General features: G+C 36.8%; 1 protein-coding gene and 1 pseudogene across 3 annotated transcripts in view; one reads left to right on the top strand and one right to left on the bottom strand.

Annotated features, from left to right (window-relative positions):
• SLC25A12 (solute carrier family 25 member 12) overlaps window positions 1-19,297 on the bottom strand; it is a 90,894-nt gene that overhangs the window by 14,021 nt on the left and 57,576 nt on the right. For both annotated transcript variants that reach the window (XM_029224943.1, XM_029224944.1), the window contains 4 exons: window positions 13,973-14,054; window positions 12,537-12,695; window positions 9,438-9,490; window positions 9,111-9,191 (listed from right to left, as the gene is read on the bottom strand). In XM_029224943.1, the coding sequence (XP_029080776.1) occupies window positions 9,111-9,191; window positions 9,438-9,490; window positions 12,537-12,695; window positions 13,973-14,054 (375 nt within the window). The remainder of the gene's footprint in view (window positions 1-9,110; window positions 9,192-9,437; window positions 9,491-12,536; window positions 12,696-13,972; window positions 14,055-19,297) is intronic.
• LOC114896713 lies at window positions 17,501-17,971 on the top strand (annotated as a pseudogene). The gene has a single exon (XR_003793886.1). The product of XR_003793886.1 is annotated as a small nuclear ribonucleoprotein E pseudogene (transcript).

Raw genomic sequence — 19,297 nt, 5'->3', positions numbered from 1 at the left:
CCGCGTACCGCAAAAAAAAAAAAAAAAACTGGAAACAACCCAAATGTCCATCAATAGAAGAATGGACAAGCAAATTGTAGTTAATTCATACCATGGAATAATACTCAGTAAAATCAAAAACAAACAAAAAACCCAATACTGATACCCACACAATAACAAGGATGACTCTTGAAAACACTCTGTTAAGCAAAAGAGGCCGACCATAAAAGAATGCATTTCGTGCGAGTTGTTGATATGAAATCCAAGAAGGAACAAAACTGTCGACAGAAATCAGAACGGTGGCTGCCTGGGGGAGGGGAGGAATGACTGACTGGAAAGAGGCATGAATTAATTTTCTGGAGTGAAGTGTTCTTTATCTCACTCTTGAGTGGTGATTTCATGGATGTATACAATTGTTAAAACTCATTAAGCTGACAGCTAAGTTTTTTTAATACATTAATTATACCTAAATAACATATATATGTATATATATTCAGATATATGCTAAATTTCTATGATATATATCTATGTAATATTTTTAAAAAAAGAAAGAAAAGCCACTACAAAGTTGAATGGTCTCATCTAGATTTACTTTGACACATGGAGAAGGCCTTGATTTGATTCCCTAAGACAGCATCATAGAACAAAAGGAGCTGGTCTTTTCTTTAAAATCAAAATATTTGGGTGTACATGAAAACTACAGCATATATTAGCTGTGTGATTTGGGGTGAGAGTTAGCCTGTCTGACCCTCTGTTTCTCATCTACCCATTTTATAGGAGGTAGTAATAGTGCATGTTAAGGTAATTGGAAAAATTCTAAGTTGACAACGAAGTATTGATATTATTCCTGCACACAACAGATACCATAATTAAACACTCAATTATATATATATATATTTAATAAATTTATTTATTTTCATTTATTATTTTTGGCTGTGTTGGGTCTTCGTTGCTACCCGCGGGCTTTCTCTAGTTGCAGCGAGCAGGGGCTACTCTTCGTTACGGTGCGCGGGCTTCTCATGGCGGTGGCTTCTCTTGTTGTCGAGCACGGGCTCTAGAGCACGTGGGCTTCAGTAGATGCAGCTCATGGGCTCTAGAGCACAGGCTCAGTAGTTGTGGTGCACAGGCTTAGTTGCTCCACAGCCTGTGGGATCTTCCCGGACCAGGACTCAAACCCGTGTCCCCTGTATTGGCAGGTGGATTCTTAACCACTGCGCCACGAGGCAAGCCCTAAACACTCAATTATACTTATGTCTGATATGGACATGTAATATATGTATGTGTAACATATATGTATACATTTATACATATATAAAGGGAGACTTTCTAAGAGAAAAATGAAAACATATGGCCTGACAAGAACGGCTTACCTGTGAGAACAATGAGAAAAATTATTTGAAACCTACTGTTACATATACATTACTCATAAGCATCCATAACAGATATTTACTGAGTAACTGTATCCATATGCATACACTCTTATCTCATCCCCACCTAAAGAAGGGTGGAGAAATTTAATCTAAAGTTCGAGTTATAGATACAACAACAAAAAAAAACCATATCACATCTAAATCATAAATTCTGAACTATTAAGTCTTTTTTGAGAAGATTTTAATATAGATAAAATAAGTTTGGTTAATGTTCCCAATGAAGATTTAAAATTTGAAAACGCACACTCTGTTTATAATTCTGTTCCCAAAGGTTATATCTATTTCCAAAGTGAGAAGCTCCACTGTGATTTTCTGCTGCCCTTAGAAAGTGAGAGCTGCTTGCATTTCTAATCAGGAAGTCAGAGCCAACAAAACTTCCATCTGGTTTAAAAAAGAATGTGCATCATATGGTCACCTTATCTATGATAAAGGAGGAAAGAATATACAATGGAGAAAAGACAGTCTCTTCAGTAAGTGGTGCCAGGAAAACTGGACAGCTCCATGTAAAAGAATGAAATTAGAACAGTCCCTAACACCATACACAAAAATAAACTCAAAATGGATTAAAGACCTAAATGTAAGGCCAGACACTATAAAACTCTTAGAGGAAAACATAGGCAGAACACTCTATGACATACATCACAGCAAGATCCTTTTTGACCCACCTCCTAAAGAAATGGAAATAAAAACAAACAAATGGGACCTAATGAAACTTAAAAGCTTTTGCACAGCAAAGGAAACCATAAACAAGACGAAAAGACAACCCTCAGAATGGGAGAAAGTATTTGCAAACCAAGCAACTGACAAAGGATTAATCTCCAAAATTTACAAGCAGCTCACGCAGCTCAATATCAAAAAAACAAACAACCCAATCCAAAAATGGGCAGAAGACCTAAATAGACATTCCTCCAAAGAAGACATACAGGTTGCCAACAAACGCGTGAAAGGTTGCTCAACATCACTAATCATTAGAGAAATGCAAATCAAGACCACAATGAGGTATCACCTCACACCAGTCAGAATGGCCATCATCAAAAAATCTACAAACAATAAATGCTGGAGAGGGTGTGGAGAAAAGGGAACCCTCTTGCACTGTTGGTGGGAATGGAAATTGATACAGCCACTATGGAGAACAGTAGGAAGGTTCCTTAGAAAACTAAAAATAGAACTACCATATGACCCAGCAATCCCACTACTGGGTATATACCCTGAGAAAACCATAATTCAAAAAGAGACATGTACCACAATGTTCATCACAGCACTATTTACAATAGCCAGGACATGGAAGCAACCTAAGTGTCCATCGACAGAAGAATGGATAAGGAAGATGTGGCACATATATACAATGGAATATTACTCAGCCATAAAAAGAAACGAAATTGAGTTACTTGTAGTGAGGTGGATGGACCTAGAGTCTGTCGTACAGAGTGAAGTTAAGTCAAAAAGAGAAAAACAAATACCGTATGCTAACACATATATATGGAATCTAAAAAAAAAGGTTCTGAAGAACGTAGAGGCAGGACAGGAATAAAGACGCAGATGCAGAAAATGGACTTGAGGACACAGGGAGGGGGAAGGGTAAACTGGGACAAAGTGAGAGAGTAGCACTGACATATATACACTGCCCAATGTAAAACAGATAGCTAGTGGGAAGCAGCTGCATAGCACAGGGAGATCAGCTCGGTGCTTTGTGACCACCTAGAGGGGTGGGATAGGGAGGGTGGGAGGGAGACGCAAGAGGGAGGGGATATGGGGATATATGTATACGTATAGCTGATTCACTTTGTTATACAGCAGAAACTAACACAACATTGTAAAGCAACTATACTCCAATAAAGATGTTAAAAAATATATATAATGTGTGTGCATGCGTGTGTGTGTTTATGTCTGTACATGCACAAAAGCACACCTATAAAAGCATTAGGAGGAAATATACCAAAATGTTGACAATGAAAAATAAAACTTTCATTTGGTAATATCTCTGCTCAAAGCAAAACACCGGAAAAAATTAAGGTTAAAAATTTGTGTGAAAGATCAAAGACCTAAATGTAAGATCTAAAACTATAAAACCCTCAGAAGAAAATAGAGGTATAAATCTTCATGATCTTGGATTAGGCAATGACTTCTTAGATATGACACAAAAAGCACAAGCAACAAGAGAAAATATAGATAAGTTGGACTTCATTAAAATCAAAGTCCAGTTCTTCAAAGGACACAGTCAAGAAAGTGAAAAATATTTGCAAATCACGTATCTGGTAGGGTACACTAAATATATACAGAACTCTTGTGTGTATACAGAATACCCTAAATACATATAGAACTCTTATAATTCAATAATAAAAGACGAACAACCCAGCTAAAACATGGGCAAATATTCTGAATAGATCATTCTCCAAAGATAAACAAATGCCAGTACATTCATGAAAAGATGCTCAACACTGTCAGTCATTAGATCACAGTAAGATACCATTTCATACCACTAGGATGGCTATAACGAAGAGACAGATAATAATAAGTATTGGCAAGAATGTGGAGAAATCAGAACCCCCATACATTGCTGGTAGGATTGTAAAATGGTGCAGCCACTTTGGAAAACAATCTGGCAGTTCCTCAAAATACTAGTTAGGGTTACCATATGACCCACCAATTCCACTCCTAGGTATATACGCAAGAGAAATGAAAACATATGTCCACAAAACTTCTTACATGAATGTTCATAGCAGCATTATTCATAATAGCCAAAAGGTGGAAACAACCCACGTGTTCAACAACTGATGAATGGATTAAAAAAATGTGGTATTATCTGTATAATGAAATATTATTCAGCAATAAAAAAGGCCTGAAATACTGATACATACTACAATGTGAATAAACCTTGAAACGTTACACTAAGTGAAAGAAGCCAGACACAAAAGGCCATATATTGTTTGATTCCATTTATATGAAATGTCCAGAAATGGTGAATCTATAAAGACAGAAAGTTTACGAGTAGTAGCCTAAGACTTGATGGGGAGAGGGCGGGAAAATTGGAAGGCAATAGCTAAAGGGTACTAGGTTTCTTTTGGGGATGAGAATGTTCTAAAATTGACTATGGTGATAGTTGCACAGCTCTGTGAATATACTCAAAACTGCTGAATTGTACACTTTAAGTGTGGGGAATTGTATGATATGTGAACTCTATCCCAATAAAGCTGTTATTTTAAAATTTTTTCCTGAAACATAGCAAGCATTCGATGAATGAGAGAATGAATGAAAGACTGAACGAATGGAAACATAAACCAAATATGAAAGAATATAGATTAGAGACAGAAATGGTTTGAATCTCAGTTTTTCCATTTACTAAGTGCTTGATTTCACTGAGCTTTTAGTTTCTTCGACTCTAGCTGGGAATAATGAGATAATGCCTATAAAGTGTTCAGTCCAGTGCAAGAGGCTCAAGAAACGGTAGCTATTATTACAATGAATTATAATCATAAGCACGTATTTTCTTTGGTGACATGTAGAAGTGAAGCAAATCACGATAAGGAATTCTACTTTCAAATTACCACAGTGGAATATGATTAGATATAAGATTAGGTTTTATCTGGTGAGAATGGTCAGAACTACCCTTTTTCTATGAGATATAAACATTTCCTAAGTCTAGTTCCTTGCACAGGAAGAAACTCTAAATCCTTCTCAGCCTTGACAGCTTGTTGGATGAGAATGAATAAATGGAAGAAAGAATGAATGAAAACATACCAAATATGAGTTAATAGAGATTTGGAGACAAAAGTGGTTTGACTCTCACCTTTGCCATTCACTAAGTGCTAGATCTCTCTCAGGTTTTAGTTTCTTCAACTCCAATTGGGAATAATAATGACAGAATGCCTATAAAATGTTCAGCCCAGTAAGAAAAGTCCCTACCGCTCATTAGCATTCTAGCAGATTAGAGCTACAGTAAAAGCAAAAACCAGCATCAATGATAATAGTAATACTGTAGTTAAGTTGAGTGGTAGGCTCATGGATGCTCATTTTATTATAACTTTTTGTTTATATAATGTGTTCTCTTTTGCATATATCTAATATCACATACTTTTAAAAACAGATCACAAAATAAAACAAACAACAAAAAAACACATAATGCTTAAGGACTGGATATTTTCATTTCTTGGTCACCTCAATGATCTAGTTAGTGTACATCATTTTTCCTAAAGGACGGCACAGTCATTTTCAGAGCAGTAGAATTTCCCTGCCATATGTAGGGAACTCAAGACCCTAGTCCTAGCTGATTCTTCTGCTATGGAAAAAAAAGCTATAAAGTCAATACTAACTGCTCAGTTTGAGCCATTTCTTCTGAATTAATCTGCATTAGGTCAACACATTAGGTATTGGGCTGGCAAAAAGGTTTGTTCAGTTTTCTCCGTAAGATGGCTCTAGTAGCTCTTAGTTGCCTTTAACTTCATTCAAAATAATTTTGTTAGACTGTATGTGACAGCTGTCATATCAGCATGCATTTAAAAAAAGACTTGTCAAAATTGGTGAATTTTTGTGTAGGCATTTTAATATCGAAGATGGAAGAAAAAAAGCAACATTTTCGGCCTATTATGCTTTATTTGTTATTTCAAGAAAGGTAAAAACGTAACCGAAATGCAAAAAAAGATTTGTGCAGTGTATGGAGAAGGTACTGTGACTGATTGAACGTGTCAAAAGTGGTTTGCAAAGTTTCGTGCTGGAGATTTCTCTCTGGACGATGCTCCATGGTCGGGTAGAGCAGTTGAAGTGGATAGAGATCAAACCGAGACACTGAGAACAATCAACATTATACCATGCAGGAGATAGCCGACATACTAAAAATAACCAAATCAAGCGCTGAAAATCATTTGCACCAGCTTGTTTATGTTAATCGCTTTGATGTTTGGGTTCCACGTAAGTTAAGCGAAAACACCTTCTTGACCGTATTTCCGCATGCAGTTCTCTACTTAAACATAATGAAAACGTTCGTTTTTAACACAAATTGTGATGGGTGATGAAAAGTGGATACTATACAATAATGTGGAATGCAAGAGATGGTGGGGCAAGCGAAATGAACCCACCAGTCACACCAAAGGCCAGTCTTCATCCAAAGAAGGTGATGTTGTGTATATGGTGGGATTGGAAGGGAGTCCTCTATTATGAGCTCTTTCTGGAAAACCAAACGATTAATTCCAACAAATACTGCTCCCAATTAGACCAACTGAAAGCAGCACTCGACAAAAAGCATCTAGAATTAGTCAACAGAAAAGGCATAATCTTCCAACAGGATAACGCAAGACCATATGTTTCTTTGATGACCAGGCAAAAACTGGTACAGCTTGGCTGGGAAGTTCTGATTCATCTGCCGTATTCACCAGACATTGCACCTTCAGATTTCCATTTATTTAGGTCTTTATAAAATTCTCTTAATGGAAAAAATTTCAATTCTCTGTAAGACTGTAAAAGGCACCTGGAACAGTTCTTTGCTCAAAAAGATAAAAGTTTTGGGAAGATGGAACCATGAAGTTGCCTGAAAAATGGCAGAAGGTAGTGGAACAAAAGGGTGAATTCGTTGTTCAATAAAGTTCTTGGTGAAAATGAAAAACGTGTCTTTTATTTTTACTTAAAAACCGAAGGGACTTTTTGGCCAACCCAATACATCTTTAAAATTGAGTGATGTCTGGAAGAACAGCTGTACTCCTCTCACCCGGTGGCACTGACAGCATTCAGCCAAACACCCACAGGACACTCCACATTCTATCACCACCCGTACCCAGGATCCTGAGGGTTGGGTTCTCCTGATCAGCCTCACGGGCAGCCACTCTTCCTAGTGTTTATCTGGTGGCTGCTTACCATGTTTCATTCAGCAAAAAGAGTATTCCTATATTCCACAGTGCCTGATATTCTATCAGCAGAGACTCATCCTTTTTGTTTAAGGTTATTCTCTGTTGAAATATGTAGACTTTTGGGAGAAGTAGCAGATTGTGCTTTAACAGTCATTTATACTGTAGTGTGATCGAATTCGTCAGTAGAAACTCAATAATTATACATTTTCTTTCCTCCCTGAAATGAAGAGATGTAGAGGAAAGAGGGAAGCAGAAAGTGTTTGTGGTGAAGCAGTGCATACAACCTAATCATCCTCCTATAGCCCAACCTGACTATTTTTCACGCTGTCAATTTCCAGCTAGACAATCCATCAAAGCGTCCAGAAATGAGTCAAAGCGTCCAGAAATAAATCTCTTAAGGAAGAGATTCAGACTGTCAGCACAACCTCGAGGCACCCCAGACTTCAAGAGAAATTCCCAAAGTTCAAACCTAGAAACAGGGTCAATACCTAGGAAGAACAAAGGAACCAAATACCTGATTATAATTTAACCACTTAGGACACATGTCAGACAAGGGAACAAGTCAGGTTCATGGGCAAAAACCTCCGGATATTACAAATGGAAACAAATAATTAGTTACATGGAACACAGAGAGCATGACTTGGAAGATTTCTGACAAACGTACACAGTGTTGTAGCAAAGCTGAGTTAGGAAATTTCTTAACCAAATTAAAACTAAAACGACCGAGAAAAAGAATATTTATGATACACAATGGTTCTTTCATTAGAAGAGAAACACTTACAGCATCTAATTGGGGTAAAGAGGAGAAACAACAGTAAGAACTAAGCAAAGGTCTTAGTCTATGTCTATTATTTGTCCTCCATGAAAAAAGTTAGCCAAAGACATGAGTTTTCTCCCTGAGAATGCACTTGGGCACGTGTGCAGGTATAGCGGCAAATGCACATAAGTACACACGCACGCGCACACGCACACTCACACAAAGGGAGTGCGCCAAGCTACCTTTTCCATAAGAACTTTGGTTGCAGAAAGATGAGGACCCAGGTATGTGCCAGGCTGACAAATATCATGAAGGAGAATCCAGAGCACCCTCTCTCTCTGACCCTCAGGGAATCTTCTCTGAATTAAAAGCTGCAAAGGTCACTGACCTCATCGCCTCAGGTTCCACAAGCAACTGAGGAGGGTTTAGCCAAGACTGTCAGCCAAGTCAACTGGAAGTCATTAAGGGTTTCAGGGACAAAATGGACTAAATAAATCTTAAAAAAAATCATGTACTACCAAATGTGAAAGGGACGCCACAAATAAGATGAGTTGAGCTGAAAACTTAGATTTGAGAATTGGTCTAAATCCAATGTCATGCTCACACTTTAAAGACAGAATCTCTGAGTTCAGACTTGTCAATAGCTTCAACATAGTTATGGTTGTTTGCTCTGGTCCCTAAAAGGAGGAAAATTATAATTATACCACAATGGCTTACTCAATCCTATACCTAAAATACAAGGGTCCAATTAATCAGTCACCTCACACTTAATTTAAAGTTCCAGTCAATGTAAATATAGGGTAACCCTACCCACTACTCTGTTTTCTGTGGTATTTAAAAAGAAACAGAATTAGAACTCTAAAAAGTGTAAAAGGTAATGTTTTAGGAGCTTCTAAGAATACTACCTCTACAAAACTACCACCTCTTTTCTGCCTCAAAACCAGTGAGATTATGCAATGAAATTTTAAAAATCATTCCTTATTATCACTGAGAAAATCTGCTTAGAGTCCCTTGAGTTCAGGGGCATGTCACTCAGATAGTATATCCAGTGTGCAAAAATCCTAAGGAACATATTCGCCATGAGAAATCATCAGTATTAATACTTACACAACCTCCAGCAAGGACTTCTGCTAAAAGTGGAATGGAGCCATCTCTCCTGGTAAATTTGTCCCGGACAAAATCATTGACCTAATTAGAAAGACAACATCAGTTAACCAGAATTCCCAATCATTACCTTTAGTGGTACATTACTGGTTTTCCCAAATCAGCAAAATATTTGTCTCATATAAAATTTAAAATTAGCAAATGACTACAAATAAGTTTAAAATTTTACAAGTGCCTTGATAGTGTGCTAGTCTTACCAGCATCAGTTTTCACTTTTGGCTTAATGATAATCTAAACAAATGACCTAAGTTCAATGAGAAAGAAACTTACAGTCAGTTTAATGGCCTTTTCTGGAGCAACCCCTATAAGTTGTGGTATCAGACCTAGGTAAACAGAGAGAATCATTAGCGGTATAGATGTACTAGACGTGAATACACAAGCCCAACAAGGTGGTTTCCCCCGTATTATTTACCCGTCAAACATTTTAGGGTTTTTATTAAAATGGGAAAAGTGGCTTAACCTAAAAACTATGCATATGTATATAATAATTATTCATGTCAAAACAATGTTATACTTCTTGAGGCTATAAATCCTTTTCTTAAGCATGCCTCCTTTAAAGCCTGATTATCTAACACCTCCCAAAAAGTAAGAGGAAAGAATGGAACCCATGGATCTTGTCTACTCCCAGAACACTGCCAATAGCAGTGAAACCAGATTACCTCCCTTTACAACCAACAACATACTAACATACACAGATGCTTTAGAGAAGCCGATGTTGTATGCTTGGAAAAGCTCTGCAAAGCGTCCTGTTAAGTAGACCCAGATTTTGCCACAAATGATGCTACCTGCGTAATAGCATACAGTGGCTTGGCTAATACAGAAAACCAACTCCCATCATTTTCTCTTTACAGAAACCCAGAATTCAGTACTCATTTATTTAAAAGAAAGCCAAAACTGCAAAGAAAAATGCAGTTTTAAGTAACATTTAATGGGTATCTTCTACAAGCAAAAACAGCCCATTGTTAGCCTATTTGCTAATATATGTCAAACTTAAGACATTTCAAAAGATTTCTCCTAAAACAAAGGAAATCATTATTCTTAGAAAGTTAAATTTTCCAGGCTGGCTGCAAAAGAAAAAATATATAAACAACTCAACATCTGTAGCTATTCATAGGGCTCAACTTTCTAAAGCACACAGATTATCGAAATCGCTAAAATACATTTTTTGCATACATCTTTTAAAGATGCTAACAATAAACATACTATATCCTTTAAATCACCCAGCCAAGGGGAAGTTATGTATGTGTTTGCATGCTTGCTGCTGATCTTAAGCCTACTTTGAGGATACTGCTGAGTGATTTTCTGCAAGTTGAGAGCCAGCAAGTAATCGTACATACAGCCTACTGTCAGTCAAACTGAATTATCAGTGACAAGCACAAATCTGCACACACCTTTAATGGGTAGCAAACTGATTTAAAAGAATAAATCAGCAGATGGCAGTCTTAACTTTCTAACTCTCATGATTATCAGGCCCTATTACTTTTAAGCTGACTCCCATACAGCCGTGTCAGCATGTGTGTTTGTTTTACTACTTGTCTCAATAAGGCTCACGGAATTTTAATAAAGTATTGATTTATGTCATTTTATCATTGTTGCCTATAAAGAAATTTAGGCTAGTCTGTCAACAATTTTGTCAATCATCTGACAAAATAATGGACCACTCCTAAGCAATATATGACAATCTCAACAATCACAGTGTTCAGATACAGGACTCCTACAATCTCTCACTTAAAGGACTGATTTTATCAACTCACATTCTGAATCAAGCTAATGATCCCTCCACACCCTCCACCCCCAACTTGCTATATTGGACCCATTTAATTAACATGACATCTCTCCCAAATGAAATCTTCTGTAAGCATCCATCCATTGAGGAGGCTAAACTGTGAGGTGTATGTCTAGGTTCCTTCTCTTTTAAAGTATACCAAGGAGGAAGAAAGATTCTTACTCAACAAAGAAAGACTGGAGATGTCAAAGAAGCAAACCACCATAGCGCCACTTAATCCTCAGATTCCCTATTAAATAAAATCTAGATATGCAGTGTTTAATATAGTCTAAAACAAGCACTCACATGCACAGATCTGCATTCTAACAATGCACACCTCTTCCCATGGAGTAAATGTCATACAGCTAGATTTCAGATGGGCTAGAGTTCTGCATATCTGAATAAAATTCATCACATTCTTTCTCAGGAGCAGGGTATTGAGCCTAGTTTGATTCCAGAACAACTCTCTTCTCTTGTTCTATACAATGCCAAAAATGAACATCCTCATGACCCTCTCCTTCAAGTATAAGTATATTAGAACTACATTTTCACTTGAGTATCTGCACATAATGCCAATCAGAAGTGTTTTTCCTCCTGGTCATGAGCATAAAGCTTTGCTCAGGCCCAGTTTTTCTTTCCGAGGAAGAGGTTCTAAGCCAAACAGTTCAGCAGAGCTCAGAATGAGCTCAGGATTAATGGGACTGTGTGTGCGAACAAACAAGTACAGTAAATTACATAAATGCCCTGGAATTGAGCATGTAGAAAGTTTTTCAAAGAATTCCAAGTGGCGCCCAAAGGGATTAAAAAATTAATCTCCCTCCCAAAGGAAACCCTAAATTCTAATGTGAAAACATGTACATGAAAGTCTCCCTCTCCTAAGAGAACAAGTTCCTACAAAGCCGATGGGGGTGGGGAGAATTCTGCATGGGGCTGCTGCCTCTGATGCCGATAGCCGTGTGCTCAGCTTAGAGTTGGTGGTAACATTCCCTGCAAAAGAAAATCTCTCTGCTTCCACTCAGTGCCTCTGAACTACAGGGAGAAAAGCAGCAAGAATAAGACTTGGAGCAAAAAGGTTTTCTTTTCTTTCTTTCTTTCTTTCTTTCTTTTTTTTTTAACCTTCAGATGACTCACTGGTCTCCCTGGAAGAGACAAAAATGTGCAATATTTCTTTCAGGTGAAACAAACAGAGTGTAAACTCACCTTCAAGTGGCAGCCTGGTTTCTATTTCACAGAGGAGAGATATATTTTTCCTCTCTAATTCTTTGAGAAAAGAAGCTCTCTATTTCTTAGCTGTCATCCTCGTATTCCACCTGCAGACATGTGCCTTAGTTTGTAAGAGCATGGTGACCACCATAGACCCATGCTGGGGAAAACACAGGCTTCAGATTGCAGGAAGAAGAAATAAAGACCTTGTCTGCAGACTAATATTGCGAGTTACCAGCAAGAATGTAAAAAGGGAAATGAGCAAGGAGGAAATAAAAAGAGAGAAACAGCCCTAGTCTGACTGAAAAGGCTATGCACTGATTTTCACAATCAGTGAGTCTGAAACCTGCTGCTGGTGAGATAAACTCACTAACTTCAGCAGCTGAGATCTGCTTGCTCACCCCGGTAGAGTCCAAAGAAGCCCTCATAACGCAAGACTTTCTTAAAACAGTCAAAGCTGTTTTTGTACATCAGCTCCCCGACAACAGAGCCGGTGCCACGCTGATTCTGCATGCGGGTCTTCACCAGGTCTATAGGGTACACCGCAGTGGCTCCCACAGCTACAAACGAAAACAATTGTTAGGCTTAAAAGAGAGCACAATTAAACGGAGAATCTGTAAGGACAGCAAATCTCTAAATCAAAGGACTAGAAAACAGAACACAGTATATATCCTCGCAAAAGAGATTTTACGTAATTTTCCCTTCTTCCATACACAGCTGAAGGATCACAGGCTAGCAACCACTGGGATCCATAAATACAGCTGCTTCAGAGAACTGTAATGGATTTTCAAGTCATCACCAACATTAGATAATCAACACTCAATTTCCTTTAACAACATTAAACTCATATATAACATATTTCTTTATATTTTCCATTAAATGCCTACATATTATACAAGTTACCTCTTAAAATAACTATATATCTATACATAGGTGGCTGCAATTTTAAAATTTAGTTTACTACAGCATTTTGGTAAATTAACCTTAGTTACAACTATAATATTGGAACCAAATCTCAACATGACCCTCCCCCTACTCACAGCATTCGGTTTATAAAAATAAAAAGCCCAGGCTTTAGAATTTCTCAGGGACTGAAAAATTTATAACATGAATTAGAGTATTATATTTTTCAACTGTTGAAAACCAAAACATGCTTTGCAACTTCTAAAACAGATTGAAAAGAAAAAATAATAGTTTCATCAGTTTAGGCTTCTTTTGAAAAATCATAAGTATTTTAATCACACTACTAGGTTCTTCTCAATAAAGCAACTTCAGATTTTATACATTTTCTGTGGAGAGATTTAAGCAAAAAAAGCCTCTCAAATTTTGCCCAGGAGCAGGGAAGAGAGGTTCATTTTAACAAATAACCTTCAAGTCTAGATATTCTTCAGCCAGTAAAAGATGAGGTGGGGGGGGGAAACAAGCAGAAAAGCAAAAGCGAATCACTGTGAAAGGTTGTTTTATTTCATAAGGTTCTGGAATTTGTACCCCAAATCTTGATCTCTTACCTGCCCTCACTCCTAGCACCAGAAACACAGTCTTATTCTCCATTTCTTCGTACTGGCTTTAACCAGTATAATTAAGGGGAGTGCAGCACGCATCCAAGACTTTCACATGATTACAGAGGTTTTGTCTTGAAGACAGACTGGAGCCAGAGGGGCCATGGCTGTGCTATGACAAGTCCTCTGATCGTAGGTTAAAATAAAGAATACTTCAGAAAGCCCTGCAGTCGTGACCCTTGGGAACAATGAACTGAACCTTTGCTGATCTGTCCCGGTCTAGTGAGATAATATTACATGAACGCAAGCTTGAAACAGCACATAGACATGTCACTCACCTCCAGCAACTGAGCCCAGAGTGAATCTGTAAGCAGACTCGGCAATCTGGAGCCAGACAGGCCTGCCTAAACTGTGAGATTGCTGTGGGGAAGAAGAAAACATGTGAAAAATTTTGGAAAAGCATACGGCGAATGAAAAAAGCTATAATTTGGCTGTGTTAAGATTTTGAAATAGATACTTCTATTATTAGCATTTAAAACCCATATCTGGCCAAACAGACACAGTAGCTTTTTCCCCCCATTTGCACGAGCCTATTAATGCCTCATTTAGCTGCTACTACTGGGGAATACACTATCATTCTACAGAAGTGAATCTTTCAGGTAAGTAAATATTTCAGGTTTAAAATCATTTCCCCCTTCTTTACTTTAACCAACTTAGAATTTTAAAATCTTTCTAAAATGTATAAAAACTATCGCGATTCCTAAATCAGATAATATTGATCATAATTTTCCGCCTCTGATGACTGAAGGTCAACATATTCATGCGTCCATCAATTTCTGCATCGAGATCTAACGCAGCTGTTTGTGCTATCTTCCCACGCTTGACAACTATTACTTCTTTTACCAACAGCCTCCTAGTTTGATTTTGCCGCTTCTCATCTGTCAGGGCTGGAGAAATCACATAACTAGAATTGTTAGGATTATATGTAAAGCAAGGTCAAGGACTTCTCTTTTGGGCTAAAGTGAAAAACTTTAATAGCTGCTATTTCAAGGGTTCAGAGCCTTTGCCCCTTTATTTGAGGCTTTGAAGCTCAACCACTGAGGTTATCAATAGATAAGTATAGTATTTCTCACCTATGCTACTGAGCATTTGCTCTCCTAGACCTATGTATTCCTCAACTCTGCCTACGCAAAGAAAACACCTGAGGGACCTTAAAATATATATCCCTGAGGCCTGGGGTTTATAAATTTTTAAAAGGCTTCAAATCATTCTGCTGTGTAGTTAGGTTGAGAACCACTGTCCTAGCCATGTTTGTAGTTCTAACATAAAATCTATGTTGAAAATAAAGCTAATGGGAAAAACCTAGTGTGGTTCAGAATGTTATTTCATTGGTACCCCACAGCATAAAGGACTTGAAATAATTTGTCTATATTAGTGTGTCAGTCTTGTTCTTTAATATTTTCATTATGAAAATAACAGTTATGTGTATAAACAGTCTGAAATGAAGGAATAAAATACTGCTTTATCATAAGAAAACTTGAAAAATAGCAACTTGAATGAGCTTTCAAAACACAGCATAATAAAAATGTTTAGATACTCTCACTAGAATAATTTAGAATAATTTAATGGAGAGGGACTCCTTGCCTAAAATCTAAAGGAAAGAAAAAAGTAAGCTAGTCTACTCTCATTTGCTTTCATTTGTACAATCTCTTCAAAGTTCAATTAAGGAAGCTAAATATGGCAAAACCAGATATTTATAAACAATTTGGGAAGCAGCCTACAGAAAGGTTTTATCTGTCTTCTTGTTTTGTAAATTTTGCACCACAGTAAGCATCATTTCTGTTTGAACAAAAGCATCTGATATCTAAATATTTAACGTCTGATTGTGATCTCTGTAGGCAGAGATCTTTAAAAGCTCATTATGCTTGTCATAGTGCTGTGGTTCAATATATTCTATAGTGAAGGAAAACAAGTAATGTTTGATGAAAAGTCAATAAGAAACCCTTGGAAAATCTGGCAATTAGTCAAACACCATTACTTCAAACAAAATCACTACATATTTTATAAATGTCAACTGTCCCAATATACCAACTTTACTATGATGAAATTAGGTGATAGCATACATCTATTACATCCAAAACTGAATTTAATACATGGAAGAAACCATCATAAAAAAAGGCGAAAAACTGCACAAAGACATAATCATGATTTTGTAGGGAATACATTTTTTTCCTAGCAAGTTAGCCCAAGCAACTGCATGGCCATCCATTACGTTTGATCTACATGCTGTAACAAAAGTGAGCAATTAACAATTTAATATTGATATTTTATTTGAAATTTAATAAGGGAAAGAGTAGAATATTTTAACAAAACCTTGAGTATAAGCCTAATTTTGACTCATTCACAGAACAGCAAAAAATATGCCGTCCACAAAGATATTTTTTGTTCCATTTATTACTATGATAATAATACTAACTTTAGACTGTTTAGAGATTTGTTGTCCCCCAAAAGGTGAAAGTACTTGACCAAGCACTCAGGACTGTTGCCCTGATGCAGCCCTCAGGGGTCCAGTGTTTTTCAATCTTCTGTAAATAAATTCCCTTGTGAGACCATAGAAGGATGCTTTACTCTCAGCAATTTCTAACCACAGTGAGACTACAGTGTACTATTTTGCCAGTCAGTCCACTATACATACAAAGGTAAGATGGCCACACTATGGACAGGACAGGCGACTTGCCAAAGGTCTCACTGTGAAATAGGGAATAAGCAGAGCAACGGCCCCTGTCACTCCACTGCATTCTCCATTATAACTGAACACTCGTGGCAGGCAAAGATTGTAAGCACTTAACTCCAGTATATGATTTCATTTATAAATTATATGCATGTTTTACTGTACTAATTATATACATAAAAATCTAATATATATTATTAAATTACATATAATATACATCTAAACATACAAAAATAGAAATTATAAAATAATGAGATGAAATAAAATGATTTTTTAAAATTTAATTTTGCATTTATTAATGCAAAACCCTTCTCGGTATCACTTTAAAATATTATATTAACTGAATATGCTTCAGTTAGTTTTTCAAATATTGAGTGAACACAATGCGGGTAATGAGTTAATTCTGATACTCTGTTTCAAAGACAATCCAGTTGAAAACAAACGCAATCTGTATCTCTGAGGTAAAGATGACGTTCAACATCACACATTTTAAAGAAATTCAAGTTATGGCATTTTGGCTTAGATTTTAAAATCTTTTATAACCAATGTGGCTGTTATACTACCTATATAGCATACATGTTTTTAACTTCTAAAAATGCACACATAAAACTTTTTTTCCGAAATCGAAGTTTCTCAGTCACAAAACTGGGTGAAAATAAATCCATTCTCGTAGATTATGAATTATTTTCAATCATGACTCCTTTCAAAAGAATATGTTAAATTTAAAACTCACTGACTAAAAAGAGCTATGGTCCCAAATATGAATCAAGTATTGGGGAGGGGCAAGATAAGGGTATGGGCCATATGATATCACTGATATGTGGAATCTAAAATACAACACAGGGCCTTCTCTGGTGGTCCAGTGGTTAAGACTCCATGCTTCCACTGCAGGGGGCACAGGTTTGATCCCTGGTCAGGAAAGTAAGATTCTGCACACCGTGCGGCACAGCAAAAAAAACCAACCAAACAAACAAACAAAAAACCCCGACACAAATGAACATTATCTACAAAACAAAAACAGACTCACAGATACAGAGAACAGACTTGTGGTTGCCAAGGGGGCCAGGGGGTGGGGAGGGGGGACAACTGGGAGTTTAGGATTAGTGGATGTAAACTATTATATATCAGATGGATAGAGTGTGTGGGATAGTGTGGTCTTTGTGAGCTTCCACCATGGCATACCGGGGCCAGGGCCAGAAGGTGCAAAAGGTGATGGTGCAGCCCATCAATCTCATCTTCAGATACTTGCAAAATATATCTCGGATTCAGGTGTGGCTTTATGAGCAAGTGAATATGCGGACACAGGGCTGTATCACTGGTTTTGATGAGTATATGAAGCTAGTATTAGATGATGCAGAAGAGATTCATTCTAAACCAAAGTCAAGAAAACAACTGGGTCGGATCATGCTAAAAGGAGATAACATTATTCTGCTCCAAAGTGTCTCCAACTAGAAATGATCAATGAAGTGAGAAATTGTTGAGAAGGCAATGCAGTTTGTTTAGGTGTCCTTTGTTAGAAGTGTAACTCTAAAGCATTTATTCATATTGTTTTGCTCACCTTTATGTTATTACCAGATGACAATAAATGCTGTGGGATTGTTTTTATTTTTTAAAAAATGGATAAACAACAAGGTCCTACTGTATAGCACAAGGAACTATATTCAATATCCTGTGATAAACCATAATGGAAAAGAATATGAAAAAGAATATATATATGTATAACAGTCACTTTGCTGTACAGCAGAAATTAAACGCAACGTTGTAAATCAACTACACATCAATGAAAATTTTTAAAAAACTAAAAACAAAGGGAGGGTAAGTGAGTAAGAGACACAAGCTACTATGTATAAAATAAATAAGCAACAAGGATATATTGTACAGCACAGGGAAATATAGTCATTATTTTATAATAACATTAAATGGAGTATAGTCTATAAAAATACTGAATCACTGTTATACACCTGAAATTAATGTAATATTGTAAATCACCTATACCTCAATTAAAGAAAGAATCAAGTAACCACTAATTCTCTTATTCATACAAAAGCTTTCTCCTGTGTTCAAGCACATCTATTTTCTTTATATGCTCTTCCTTTAAAGAATGTTTATAAGCCCTAAAAAATCCTATGAAAACTGTAGGATTATACTGTCTTTAATTCTTAGCTAAAAACATCTCTAACTATAAATACCCAAATGCCTTTTGAAAATGCCACCTCTGCCCTTATTAAATTGCATTCTATTTTTTAAAAAACATACAATATACAGTTACTAAGGGGTTTTTTTTTTTAGGCTTAGCTATCACTATAACTTATGGTTCACTTATATTCAGGTATGTAAATTAATATAATTAATGCTATGGATTTCATTTCATGAATATTCATAAGTAGAATGCTACTGTAGCTGTCATCTCTATTAATGACTGTGTACTGAATTTTTTAGCATTTAGGCTGAAAGAAAATCTCAGCACTAAGATCACCTACCGTGAGCAAATGGGCCAAAGGAAAAGGCACTCTTTTCCTTAAGGTTATGATTATGATCATGGTGATATTTAACAAGATTAATTAAGTGTTTTTCAAAGCAAAATAAGAGTTGAAAATCTTAAATGATTTTACACCTGCTGCCTAAGCGTATGTGTATGATAGGAAATGAGGAAATGGCTCGAGAGCTCATTGAGAGAGGAGAAAGTTCTTGTACTTTGTTGTTAAATGTACCTTATCCTATAAATGAGAATTAGATAAGGCAAGATTATGTCAGTTAACAAGTCAGGCACCCTGCCCAAACCAAGCTGCTTCATGGAGTATGCCAACCCAACGATGAGAACTCCCTCTTCCAAATGGCACACTATTGACGGACAGAAGAAAAGGAAGGAAAAGCTGAAGTCTTTTATACTGAGCATGGGTTGTGGCGGGAGAGGGGAAGGCTAGACTTTACA

This window comes from Monodon monoceros, unplaced genomic scaffold, assembly GCF_005190385.1.
Source record: "Monodon monoceros isolate NGI ecotype Baffin Bay Population unplaced genomic scaffold, NGI_Narwhal_1 Super_Scaffold_16, whole genome shotgun sequence".
Lineage (NCBI taxonomy): Eukaryota > Metazoa > Chordata > Mammalia > Artiodactyla > Monodontidae > Monodon > Monodon monoceros.
This window is presented reverse-complemented; position numbering and strand designations above follow the sequence as displayed.